The sequence below is a fragment of the Trachemys scripta genome, chromosome 4 (assembly GCF_013100865.1).
Source record: "Trachemys scripta elegans isolate TJP31775 chromosome 4, CAS_Tse_1.0, whole genome shotgun sequence".
Classification (NCBI taxonomy): Eukaryota; Metazoa; Chordata; order Testudines; family Emydidae; genus Trachemys; species Trachemys scripta.
In genome coordinates, this window is record NC_048301.1 from 18654158 (window position 1) to 18667712 (window position 13555).

The 13555-nt window shown below is 40.7% G+C and overlaps 1 protein-coding gene across 1 annotated transcript in view; it reads right to left on the minus strand.

The window, feature by feature from the left end:
- ADSS1 (adenylosuccinate synthase 1) overlaps positions 1-13555 on the minus strand; it is a 37445-nt gene that overhangs the window by 7280 nt on the left and 16610 nt on the right. The window contains exons 3-11 of the mRNA XM_034767898.1: positions 13085-13147; positions 12242-12292; positions 11786-11852; positions 11347-11454; positions 10897-10978; positions 10326-10452; positions 7493-7647; positions 4974-5098; positions 967-1064 (exon numbers count right to left, since the gene is read on the minus strand). Of these exons, the coding sequence (XP_034623789.1) occupies positions 967-1064; positions 4974-5098; positions 7493-7647; positions 10326-10452; positions 10897-10978; positions 11347-11454; positions 11786-11852; positions 12242-12292; positions 13085-13147 (876 nt within the window). The remainder of the gene's footprint in view (positions 1-966; positions 1065-4973; positions 5099-7492; positions 7648-10325; positions 10453-10896; positions 10979-11346; positions 11455-11785; positions 11853-12241; positions 12293-13084; positions 13148-13555) is intronic.

Below are 13555 nucleotides of genomic sequence, written 5' to 3' on the forward strand. Positions count from 1 at the left end.
TCCGGCAGGGATAACAACACCCAGAGTCAGGTCGGCTGCTGTGCTCCCAGCAGGGAGCTGGGACCGGGGGGGGGACCAGTAAGAGTCCTAAGATCTGAAATCCCATGTCATTTTAAACAAAAGTCAAAGAAGTTTTAACATGTATTGAAATGGGAGGTATATTTTTATTAACTAAAATGTCAACTGCTGCTAATTATAGTGGCACTCTGCAAAAAGAGCAAAGCTGTTCGTGTCCAGGTCTCAGCTTTTACAACATAACAATACTCCCTTTACTTTTCCTTTGCAAAGCATGATTTCATTGATATACTCCTGAGATTGCAGCCCTCATTCATCAAAGATTAAAATGTAACAAACAAACAAGCCCCCCCAAAATAAAAAAACACCCGATATCAGTGTATATACAAAGCCTGATTCTCCATTGTCCTATACCAGGGGTAGGCAACCTATGGCACACGTGCCGAAGGCGGCACGCGAGCTGATTTTCAGTGGCACTCACACTGCCCGGGTCCTGGCCACCGGTCCGGGGGGCTCTGCATTTTAATTTAATTTTAAATGAAGCTTCTTAAACATTTTAAAAACCTTATTTACTTTACATACAACAATAGTTTAGTTATATATTATAGACTTAGAGAAAGAGACCTAAAAACGTTAAAATGTATTACTGGCACACAAAACCTTAAATTAGAGTGAATTAATGAAGACTCGGCATACCGCTTCTGAAAGGTTGCCGACCCCTGTCCTATACCTTGGAGTCATTTATACCTTTTTACAGTCATTTACAAAGTGACTGTAAAACTCTACTATTCTGATTTGGTGGGAGCGTTTTACAAAGCCACTTTGCTTTGGTGTACATTCTTACAAAGTGCTGGGCAACAGAGAATCAGGTCTGGCTTTTACGTACAAAATACTTAACAGAAAAGAGAGAGAAAAAGTGATCACCAAGACTTTTTTTTTTTAAAAACATACCTGGAAAATATGGAATTCTTTTTCCAGCCAGTTTGTAAGCAACACTGATTTTAATCTCATCAAGGACATCCAGAATATCCAGTTTTGTTAATGCCAGACTGTCCAGAAAAACATTGGATAAAGTTACACATAAGTTGAATCCTTCTATCATCGTCTTCTCTAATCCCCTCCACCTGCTTTTTCTACTCTTGTACTCATAGACCAAGCTCAGGCAACCCAGTATAAAGGAAAATTCAGACATATTTAGATTATGAACTTTGTTAAAATTATAGCACTTCACTTCTACACATTTGCCTGCTCATATAGGTGAACAAGAGTGTGTTCAATCACATCCTTTAAAATGTAATTATCACTGAAAAGTGATTATGTGAAATGCCACTTTTAATTATCAGGCCTGGTCACTGTATTTAGATGCACATCTTCTTACCTTAGTGGTACTACTGTTTACTCACGTTATCCTTGGAGAACTAACAAGGCTAAGAGAGAAAGAGCTGAGTTCTATTTTTCCTTCTGCATCAACAGAATTGTTTAATAAGTTCCAGTTAAAGGGTCAAGCACTTACCCCTGTGTAAACCCACTGATGGCATAATTTGGCCTACAGAACCTTTATCCCTGATGATGATATGCAGTCAGGAAAGATCCCAGCTTGACTTTCAGATCCCTAGGTGAGTCAGTTTATTTAATTAACAGCCTGGCTATCTTTTACAAAACACATTTCATGTAGAAATCATAAAGGGATAAATAATGGAGTCTTAAGAGGCCGTTTTTTGCAGATTCACTTTTCAAAGTAGAACTGCATTTGAAAATAGTAGCCAAATATCTCTAAAAACAACATGCCTGATCCTCAGCGGGTATCTATCGGTGTAGCGCCACTGATATTTGCATCAATCATCTAAGGATCTAGCCAGACATATGCATGTTTTCAATGTTAGACTGACTTGGGTGGATGAAGGAGTCATTTAAAATTTGGAAAGGGCTGCTGTTCTTTGCCTCATTCATGGCATATACCAGTAGTTCCAACTTTTCAGCCAGGAATACACAGCGGTCTTCCAGGGGGGTACATCAGCTCATCTAGATATCTGCATAGTTTTACAACAGGCTATGTAAAAAGCACTAGTGCAGTAAGTACAAACTAAAATGTCATACAATGACTTGTTTATACTGTTCTATATTATGAAATACAAGTACAATATTTATATTCCAATTGAGTTATTTTATAATTATATGGTAAAAAGGAGAAAGTAAGTAATTTTTCAGTAAGTGTGCTGTGACACTAACGTATTTTTATATCTGATTTTGTAAGCAAGTAGTTTTTAAATGAGGTGAAACTTGGGTATGCAAGACAAATCAGATTCCTGAAAAGGGTACAGTTGTTTGGGTAGGTTAAGAGCCACTGGCATATACCTCCCATTGTTGCTTAGATGTCAAGGGCCCAAATCATCAAAAGTATTTAGGCTCCTTGCTTCCACTGAAATCAATGGAAATTAGAAGTCTAAGCTCCTTTGAGGATCTGGGCCAAAGTCCTCAGGATTATCAGTTTTGTTGATGGGGAAAACAGTAATTACATGTAACTGAAAAGGAAACAGAATATAGCTCTTTAATGTCACTTCCACAAAGAATGGATATGCATAGGTGAAAACAACATAGGGCCTTGGGTAAACACTAATTTTACAAAACGTTCAGATGAGTTACTGCAGAAAGATTATATGCATTCGGATTCTATATGCATCCGAAGAAGTGGGCTGTAGTCCACGAAAGCTTATGCTCTAATACATTTGTTAGTCTCTAAGGTGCCACAAGTACTCCTGTTCTTTTTGCAGAAAGATTGTTTCATATCTGTTTCCTGACTGATAAAAATCTATATTTTCACACCCTTAGAGACACAGTAAAACTGACCTAAGCCCCGGTATGGGCACCGCTAGATCAAAAGAAGAATTCTTCTGTTGACATAGCTACTGCCTCTTCGGAGGAGGGGGTGGGATTTACTACAGCAATGGAAGAATGACTTTTGTAACTGTAGCAAGTGTCTACACTACAGCAGCATAGCTGTAGCTGTCTGGGATGGTATGAATTGGTTGTTAAGGTAGCGGTTCCCAAATGGGGTTGCATCATCAGCAGATGGGGTTGTGCTCTTCAAAATGGCATCATCCATGCTGTCTGGGGTCTCAGCAGGAAATACTTCATTAAAATGGGGTTGTGCCAGCAAAAAGTTTGGGAAGTCCTGCATTAAGGACTGGCTGGGACCAACCCATATCAATGGAAGGCCCAACAGAGAGAATGGAAACTCCAAGGACTGAACAACTGACACTTAATAGGAGGCTCCCTGCTTGACTGGTTGGAGCACATATGAACTCAGCAGGAAGACAATGCGGGGTGGTGACCAGAGGGAGTGATAAGAACTGGGCTCACAGAGAGATTCAGAGCTCCTACCTGGGACCAAGGCTACATCTACACTACAGATCTTACAGTGGCACAGCTGTACCGCTGCAGCTGTGCCACTGTCAGGTCTCCCATGTAGCCGCTCTATGCCGACGTGAGAGAGCTCTCCCATCGGCATAATTAAACCACCCCAAGGAGCAGTGGTAGCTATGTCCACACTGGCGCTTCTGTCAGTGAAACTTATGTCAGTCAGGGGGTGTTTTTTTCACATCCCTGACCGATAAAAGTGCTAGTGTAGATGTAGCCTAAGAAACAGGGACCGAGATAGGGAAAGGAAACAAGATGGTTCCTATAGTTATATGGCTCAAGAGGGAGCCCTGGAATTGGCCAGTATGAACTATGCCTTAACATTTGCTTCTCTGTGCAAACCTCAGGACTTCCCAATGCTGTGTTCCAGTTCACTAACAAACCCTACTCCGTTTTGAAAATGCTACCTGGTGACACTGCAACTTCTCATGGAGGTGCACTGATCTCTGAAGTGGGTGCAAGACCCTGAACAGGAGTCTCTCTGAGTTGGGCTCAATGGGCAGAGCTCTCAGTGAGAAGCAAGAGGGCTGCAGCCCGGAGGCTCCGTCTTGGAGATGCTGAGTCTGCATGGCCTACCCTTAAGGAAAAGTGGGACCTTCGGGGGCCTGGCACACTGATGGGGTACCTCCAAGGGACTGTTTGAAAGCTGAGACATTGCACAGTTCCATAGGTGCCGACTTCTCCGCTTTCCCCTGGGTGCTTGACTCCCCATCTGCCGCCGGCCCCCCCCCCCCTCCCCCCCCTCCATGAGGCCCTGCCCCACCTCTTCCCCCCCCTGCCCCGCCCCCATTCCAACCCCTTACCCAAAGTCCCCGCCCCAACTCCGCCCCCTCCCTGCCTCTATTCCAACTCCTTCCCCAAATCCCCGCCCCAGCCCCAATTCTTCCCCACCTCCTCCCTTGAGCACGGCATGTTCCTGCTCCTCCCTTTCCCTACTGGAGCCTGCTAACGCTGCCAAACAGCTGTTTGGTGGCAGCCAGGCAGGAAGCGTTGGGAGGTAGGTGGAGGAGCGGGGATGCGGCACGCTCAGTAGGAGAGGAGGAGGAGGTGGGGTAGGGGATGAGAGGAGCTTGGCTGCCAGTGGGTGCAGAACATCCACTAATTTTTCCCCATGGGTGCTCCAGCCCCGGAGCACCCACGGAGTCAGCGCCTATGCACAGATCCTGTGGATCTTTGCCAGGCACTCTAATGGACTAATCCAATGTTTACTGGATTCAATGGGAGTCTTTCTGAATGCACTAGGTAAAGAACGACAGACTGAACAACTGCTGCAGCAAACTCTGATACAATATTCTACTTTGCTCTGCACCAAATGACTGATGTTGAATGTATCAGAATATCATCATATCACACACACATATTCACATTGCATGGGCATTTAGGTAGCAGTCTGAGATTATTTTCCCTATGACCATAGTCTATTGCATTATTGCTTAAAATGTAACACTTAACTGCATTGATATTAATGTTACCTACATATTTTATTCTGTGGAGAACAAAATTATCAGTTCCAAATGTAGCACAAAATCTGTGATGCTTACGCAGTGAATCCATTGATCATGTGAGCGTATCTCAAAATGACAAGGTCCAACCAGCCACAGCGCCTTTTTCTGCCTGTGGTTACTCCCCATTCATGGCCTCGGGACTGCAAGATGTCTCCAATTTCCTACAGGAAGATAAAGAGACATGGATGGTGTTTCAACAACTGAGGTAACAAACCTCAGCCTGTCAAATCAATTTTTTTTAAAGTAAAGCTTAGTTCTCTTTAAAGGGGAGTTCAGTTGAAACTAATGCCCCCATCCACAGAAACTGGTACAGCACAGCATCAACAGTACGACTTTTCCCACAATATGCCTCAATATGCGTCAGTATGACTGGTTCTTATTTTGGAGGAGCCCCGACCCCCTTCATATGATAAGAAAATCTTCTTAGCAATTCAGCCCCTGGTTTCTCTGTTCAGAGTTTATTTCCTTGCACTCCCCCATCAGTCTGTCTGTTTCCATCTGCTGGTCTGGAGGAGGAGGTGTGCCTTTTTTGTCTTAGACCGTAAGCTCTTTGGGGCAGCAATGATCTTTTTGTTCTGTATTTCACAGAGCCTAGCACAATGGGGTCTGGTCAATGACTGCGGCTCCTGGGCATTATGATAATACAAATAAATAAAAGTGCGAGCTAGTGCCCATGGGGATGGCAATTTTTGTTATGTGAACAAAAAGAAGAGAAAAACCTTCCCATGAGGAACTGAACCAGACCACCAATTCATTTCATTGCATCCATTAGATTTAGTCACTATAACATTAAAGAGGATTCAAACCAGAGCCATAGAAGTTTATGGATGCATAGCTCATTATTATTCTCCTGAACCATCCAGTTCCCTTATAATGAAGGTACAATATACACTTAAAAACCCTACAGACCCTCCATTTTTAATCAAGAAGTTTTTGCATGATTGGCTGAAGCACACACTGGTCTATTCTATAAATCATTCAGAATACATCATATTGTTAAAAGCACAAGACTATAACCTGCAGTTCCCAAGTTCTTATGCAGACACAATTCCTAGTGAAGCAACAAGTTTTGCCTGAGTGAGAGCTGGAGGTTCTGGCCAACAACAAACAATTGCCAGTGTAACGGTACCAATAGCCATGAGATAAAATTATGACATTTATACTAGAGAGATAAGGTGGGTGAGGTAATATCTTTTATTGGATCTACTTTTATTGGTGAGAGGACAAGCTCACAAGCTTACATAGAGCTCTTCTTCAGGTCTGGGAAACTTCATCAGAGTGTCACAGCTAAGTACAAGGTGGAACAGATTGTTTAGCATAAGTAGCTAATACATATTGCAAGGTGAAGTGGCCCATTAATACCTCTCCAGTCATATGAAAGAAAGGAGGGAGGGGCTATTAGTGGGTTATAGATTGTTGTAATAAGCCATATCCACTATCTCTATCCAGTCCATGATTTTTAGTGTCTAGAGAAATTATGAATTTAAGCTCCCAAAAGCTTTCAAAAAGGCTCGTCTTTTGAGTGTTCCTTTGAGAATGAGGACTGACAGGTCAGATATAGAGTGTTTGCTTTGTGAAAAGTGTTCACCCACAGGTGATGTGGTATTCTTGTCTTTTATCATTTTTCTATGTGAGCTCATCTGAGAGCGTAGTGATTGCCTGGTTTCATGCGCATAGTTCTATTTGGGCAGTTAAGATACACCACATGTTGTGATAGGCACATGTAGGACCCATTAATCTTGAAAGATGTGTTGTGGGGGCTGTTGATCATTGTAGTAGTGGAGAAATGTCTGCAGGTTTTGCATCTGTTGTTCTGGCAGGGTCTGGTCCGCTTTGAGTTGGTGGGTCTTGGTCTGTGGGAAGCTTGCTTCTGATGATGAGCTTGAAGAGGTTGAGGGGTTTTTGAAGGCCAGAAGAGGGGGTTCAGGATATATTTCTTTCCAGATGGGGTCCCCATCGGGTATGGGTTGTAGTTGTTTGATGATACCCCATATGGGTGTACTAAAAAAATCTGTTCCATCTTTTATTTAGCTGTGACACTGAGTACGTTTCCCAGACCTGAAGAAGAGCTTTGTGTAAATTTGAAAGCTTGTCTCTCTCACCTACCCAATAAAAGATATTACCTCACCCACCTTGTCTCTCTAATATTCTGGGAGCAACACGGCTACCACAGCACTGCATACAGTAATGGAAGAAATTTATATCTGTCATTTGTTATGACAGGTACACAGATTGTAACAGAATGTCATCACATCAGTGTTGTCTGCTTTGACAATAAACATCTCAGGCTGCCGTCAGCTGAGTTACACTAGGGATGAATATGGTCCGTTGACATTGCCTCAGCAGGAGACCATTATCCTGTTACAACATTCTATCCCATTGACCTTATTTCTCGGCTACTGTAATGTAATGGGTTTCAGAGTGGTAGCCGTGTTAGGCTGTATCAGCAAAAAGAACGAGGAGTACTTGTGGCACCGCAGAGACTAATAAATTTATTAGTCTCTAAGGTGCCACAAGTATTCCTCGTTCTTTTTGTAATGTAATGTTAAACCTACGTTTATCTGCTCAGTGGGAAAGGCTCCAATTCCCACTCTAGTAGTGTATGCCTTCACCACACCATATACTTCACCAATGTTCTGAGGAGGAACACCAAGTCCAGTGCATACGCCACCCACAGTACAGTTTGATGATGTCACAAATGGGTATGTGCCTGCCAAAAAACAAAACAAAACAGCACAACTGTGTTTCAGTGGTGATGGAAAACAAAGGCTGCCCTTCCTTGTATTAATTAAAGATGGGCTTGCATTTGTAACTTCACTTGGTTACCACAGTGGCTAAAGCAGATTGACACTACAGGAGAAGCTCTCACCACAGGAGGTGAGAGGGAGGGAGAAGTGCTGTTTACCCAAATCAAGGTAAGGAGGGGTAGCAGTTTAGCAGAGGAAGCTGAGCTCTGCTCCTCCAACGTTCCCACTTGGTGATCAGAGTAGCTTCAGTTGTATAATTTTTTTCTCTAAAGTCTCATTAGAAATTTAAAGGTGACTTCATTCAAATTAAGATAACGTTACTGACTTGTGCTTCCATGTCATATAAGGGGGCTTTCAGAGTGCCCAAAATGTTACCTCTGCCAAATTAAGAAAACGACAGTACTTTCACAGTGAAACTTATCCCGATGCAGAAGGCCCACACAAAGTCATACGCATACATCTCTTGCATCCCATTTAAGACTGGCTGTCAAGATGACATTCAAAGCCAGACTTAGGGGCTGCAATGCGGGATTGCTGGGGAAGCAGCTGCATGTGTCTACATCAGCCCCCTCAGTCTGGCCTGTAAGGCCACAAAAGAGCAGGGACTGTATAGCCACATTCATGTGGATCAGACCGTCCTGGTAACCTATACAACTGGCAGAGGGCTTCAGCTTCTTTCCCAGTCTACACGATGCTGTTCAGCTGCCTTACACCTTGGCCCTAGAACGGAGCATGGATTTCACCTCCCTGCTGTTCTGCACTTCACCCTCATGGAGTCCAAGTACTCAGAGGCTTTACGTGGATGCAAAGGAAATCAATCTTACAGCATAACAGGTGCATAGAGTATTGTACAAGCTGCCTGCACTGGGATGAATTTCATTCCCAATGAACATGAATTATTCTCAATAACATTTTAGTGAGACCTGTGTGTGTGTGCGCACGCATGGACTGAAATGGGGCCAGGATTTCACCTCTAGCCTCTTAAGAAAAATCCTGTTACTGGTGCACTGCCTGAGTAACCAGTGCTAACTACCCTGACAGTTAGGAAGTTTTCCAGCCTAAACCTCCCTTGCTGCAGTTTAATCCCGTTGCTTCTTGTCCTATCCTCAGAGATTAACGAGAACAATTTTTCTCCCTCCTCCTTGTAACACCCTTTTATGTATTTGAAAACTGTTATCATGTCCCTGCTCCATTTTCTCTTCTCCAGACTAAACAAACCCATTTTTTTCATGTTTCCTCATAGGTCGTTTTCTAGACCTTTAATCATTTTTACTGCTCTCCTCTGGACTTTCTCCAGTTTGTCCATGTCTTTCCTGAAATAGGATGCCCAGAATTGAACACATTACCCAGCTGAGACCTTATCAGCATGGAGTAGAGTGAAAAAATCACTTCTGGGGTCTTGCTTGCCACACTCCTGCTAATACATCCCAGAATGATGTTTGCTATTTTTGCAACAGCGTTGCACTGTTCACTCATATTTAGCTTGTGATCCACTATAACCCCCAGATCCTTTTCCGCAATACTCCTTCCTAGACAGTTATTTCCCATTTTGTATGTGTGCAACTGATTGTTCCTTCTTTAGTGCAGTACTTTGCATTTGTCCTTATTGAATTTTATCCTCTCTACTTCAGACCATTTCTCCAGTCCAGATCATTTTGAATTTCAATCCTATCCTCTAAAGCACTTGCAACCCCTCCCAGCTTGGTATCATCCGCAAACTTTATAAGTGTACGCTTTATGCTATCATCTAAATCATTGAAGATATTGAACATATGCAGACCCAAGACCGATCCCTGCAGGACCCCACCTGATAGGCTCTTCCAGCTTGACTGTGAAGCACTGATAACTACTATCTGGGAAGGGTTTTCCAACTAATTATGCACCCACTTTATAGTAGCTCCAAATAGGCTGTATTTCCCTAGTTTGTTTATGAGACAGTCATGTTACCTAGGGTTACCTAGGGAGGTGATGGAATCTCCTTCCTTAAAAAGCAACAAAGAGTCCTGTGGCACCTTAGACTAACAGATGTATTGGAGCATAAGCTTTCGTGGGTGAATACTCACTTCGTCAGATGCATGTAATGGCAGATACATTCCTCCTTCCTTAGAGGTTTTTAAGGTCAGCCTTGACAAAGCCCTGGCTGGGATGATTTAATGCGGGATTGGTCTTGCTTTGAGCAGGGGGTTGGACTAGATGCCTCCTGAGATCCCTTCCAACCCTGATATTCTATGATTCTATGAGACAGTATCAAAAGCCTGACTAAAGTCAAGATATACCACATCTACAACTTCCCCCATCCACCAGGCTAGTGTACATATATTGAACCTGATAAAGCTTTCACTTTGGTTGGATTTAGGATGACAGAATTTGGTGAAGGGCCCACAGAGGCAAAGCCACCTCCTTTAGCATATCTTGTAAAATCATCAGCCACTGCATTTGTGCACTGCTGCTATTTGCCTGAACAGTAATGTTCAGAATTATGAAAAGTGAAATAATGTTCTGGCCATTCTCTCAATAATCCCCAAATGATATAATAAGAGGTTTTTTTTTCCTAATTTCCTACTTTTAGCAAAGCTGATGCAAAGACAAATGAAAACAAGCCATCTCTCAGGAGTTAAACCTACTTTACAGGGTAACTTACCAAAGTCAATGTCAAGTAGTGCTGCATTGGCACCTTCAATAAGAATTTTCTTTGGGGAGCCATGAAGAGCTTCATACATAAAATAAACACCATCTCGGACCATTGGCCTTATTTTTTCAGCATACCCCTGAAAGTTTCAACAAAAATGTACAGTTCACCAAACAATGCTGCCAGAATGGCTGGAGCAATGAACAATATGGTCAGCTATAAAAACCTCACAAATAATTCTAACATGCCAACCTCAAAACTACATTTTACCTGGAAAATAAAACAATTAGTTGTCATGCCATAAAAAAAATCTGCACCTGCATCGGTTGTATGATGATGTATGTATGTATTTCCTCAATATACTTTAATTTCTTATATCATTTTTGTAGTTTTACAATTTTTATTAATGTTTATAAGAAATAGTTCAGAGAGATTTTCAGCTGGATTTATATTTTAACATTTTTCTACCTCAGTTCTTTTTACATCTTTATATATGCAGGAGGTCAGACCAGATGATCACAGTGTTCCTTTGTGGCCTTAAAATCTATGACTATATGAATCTTCCCCAATATTAAATCTTTACCTTTAGTTTTTTCAGTTGCCCTTCTGTGTCTATTTCCAAAGTGGGAAACATTGACTTGTATTGGTGTGCCAGATTCTTGAACCTGCAAACATAAAAAACTTGTATATGCAGAACTTGCAGTGGTTTCTGTTTTAAAAATCTTTGGCAACAATTCAGTTTGCATCATAAAATAAGCATAATAAAGGTTCTCCAGTGAAAACACTTATGACTCACATATGAGTATAAACATCTATCCATGCCCTGATCATTTAAAGTGCTTGGAAGCTGTGCACAACACAAGAAATATTTACTAAAATTTCCCCTCCACCAACTTCCTTAATTTTTTTTATTTAAAGGATTTGCACACAAACTCATACACAATAGTTTAAAAATGTCCCCTTATAAAGCCAACTTGTCATCCAAAATGTACCATTCCTTGATGGACTATTTTAGAAGTATTAATAATTGTACCTTGAAGAAAATTCATCAAAGTCTGAAAGGAGGTCACAAATACGAAGGCCTGTTCGTGCAGCTTTAGAAGAATACGTTGGTCCAATTCCTTTCTTTGTTGTACCAATACTAATTAAATAAAGAAAAAAGTATGTCTAATGTGTATATAAAAAATATGTTTTATGCTAGTGAATTTTATCAAAACTTTTCATTATACTACATATTAGGGAACTGTTCCGAAATGGAGATGAATATTTTATTAATAAAGCTCTAATTTTTTATTATTACAGACACTGAAGTTTTCCTGCTTCAGTACAGATGCATAATTATTGTTACTATGCACTGTGTGCAGAATAGGCCTCAATCCTTGTGTCTGGCTCAGCTCAGCTAAGAACCCCCAGGATGGGAGGAGTGTGTGTGTGTGTGTGTGTGTGTAATAAAGGTGTTGGTATATAATTACTTTTTTCCCTCTTGTGCTTGACGTTGTACTTCTTGAAGTCCATCAGCTGCCTGGTGAAAGTCGAACACTGCACAGCAAAGGAAAACCACAGGAACAAGATGAGACACCCAAGGAGAAAAACATTTTTAAAAACAAAAACGCACAGGTATCTACAATTGAAATGCTAAGTGCAAAAGCCTTTGTGAGTGTTGAATGCGCACTGTTCTCACATGAAGTATTACAGAATATTATGACAACTATAGTACAGAAATACACATTAGAAACTATAAATTGTATTAATATCTTACTAGTAAAGTTTATTCATTCCCTATAGCATGGGAAGAAACAATATTAGATACAAATACATGATTCCTTTTTAAGGTAAAATAGCAGTTTTGAATGCATGTGTTGGGCCTATCATTTCCATTTCCTATCAGTCCTTTCTATGCTTTAATCTTCACTTTGATAAATACTTACCAATGTGTGCTCTATCTGATATGATGAGTCTTTTCTCCCAATCCTTTAAACCTGTCAACAGATATACATTAAAGACTTAAGATTTATATTCCACGGAGGTTGTCAGACTTGGGCATTTACTTTTAGTTTTCCTGTATCTTTCCTCTAATTCTCTTTCTTATTAAATGTATTGCAAATCCAGATGTATAGTTTACTTTAAATGGAATAGAAGTCACCTTGGTTAAAACATAGCTGGCTATGTTACCATTTTCTATTAATCAGCTGTTTTCAACAGGACAATACTTTTTGATTTTGGTATGGACAAAGGTATCAGGTATTCTTCATAATCCCATTATACTGTAGCACACATTCAATTTTTGTTATAAATTAAGTCAAAAGCTATTAACTGTGTTGTTGATGACAATACTTTATTTTTTTCCCAAAGTGCTGCCTGTCTACAAAAAAGAGCTTTAACCAAATATTTTAATTGTACCCACAATTTGTTCCCACCAAAGCACAGAATTTTCAAGTACAAACATTTCTGCACAGAAGCTGGGACGCAGAAATCCTGGCCCTATTGAAGTCAATGGGATTTTTGCCACTGACTTCAGTGGAACCAGGATTTCATTTTATCTTTTGTTGCAGCAAATAACTGCACCCATAAAATTCAGAGACTGTTCTTCAAAACTTGTCCATAAGACACTTACATGCTGTATTTTATCAGGACTGCTCTCTAAATTATTTTAAATCTGGAAAATTGCTGTAAAGAATATTTATGGCAAGTGGTCAAAATCTGGGTCTGAAATATACTTTGATTTAGCTACAATTATAAAAAAAATGTTTACAAAGTTAGTTGACACAAACCTTTCTTTTCATTTTTTTCAGCTTCTTCAAACAAGCCTGGTAAATGTATAACCACCCCATTACCTTTGGGAAAACACAAAAGATTTATTTTAAAAAGCAGGAGATAGAATATACATCCTTCAAAATGACTCATGTAAATCATCATATTTTGTACTGAAAAAAATCTTAGTAAAACTTCCCTAGGATTGAAGATTACCCTGTGCTCATCATTAACTGGTTTTAAGAACCATTGAAGCTAAATTCACATTTGGTATAAACAGGTGCTAAGTCCACTAAAGTCAATAGAATTGTACCTGCTTACATCAGATCTGAATTTGGGGTCTGATTCAAAGCCAACTGAAGTCAATGGAGTCTTTCCACTGATTGAAATGGCTTTTGGACCTCAATTTCTCCTTGGTTTAAGCTCAAAGAAGTCAGTGGACTTACACCAGGGACATATATGGCTGATATTATTTAAGTCTTCATCTTTCA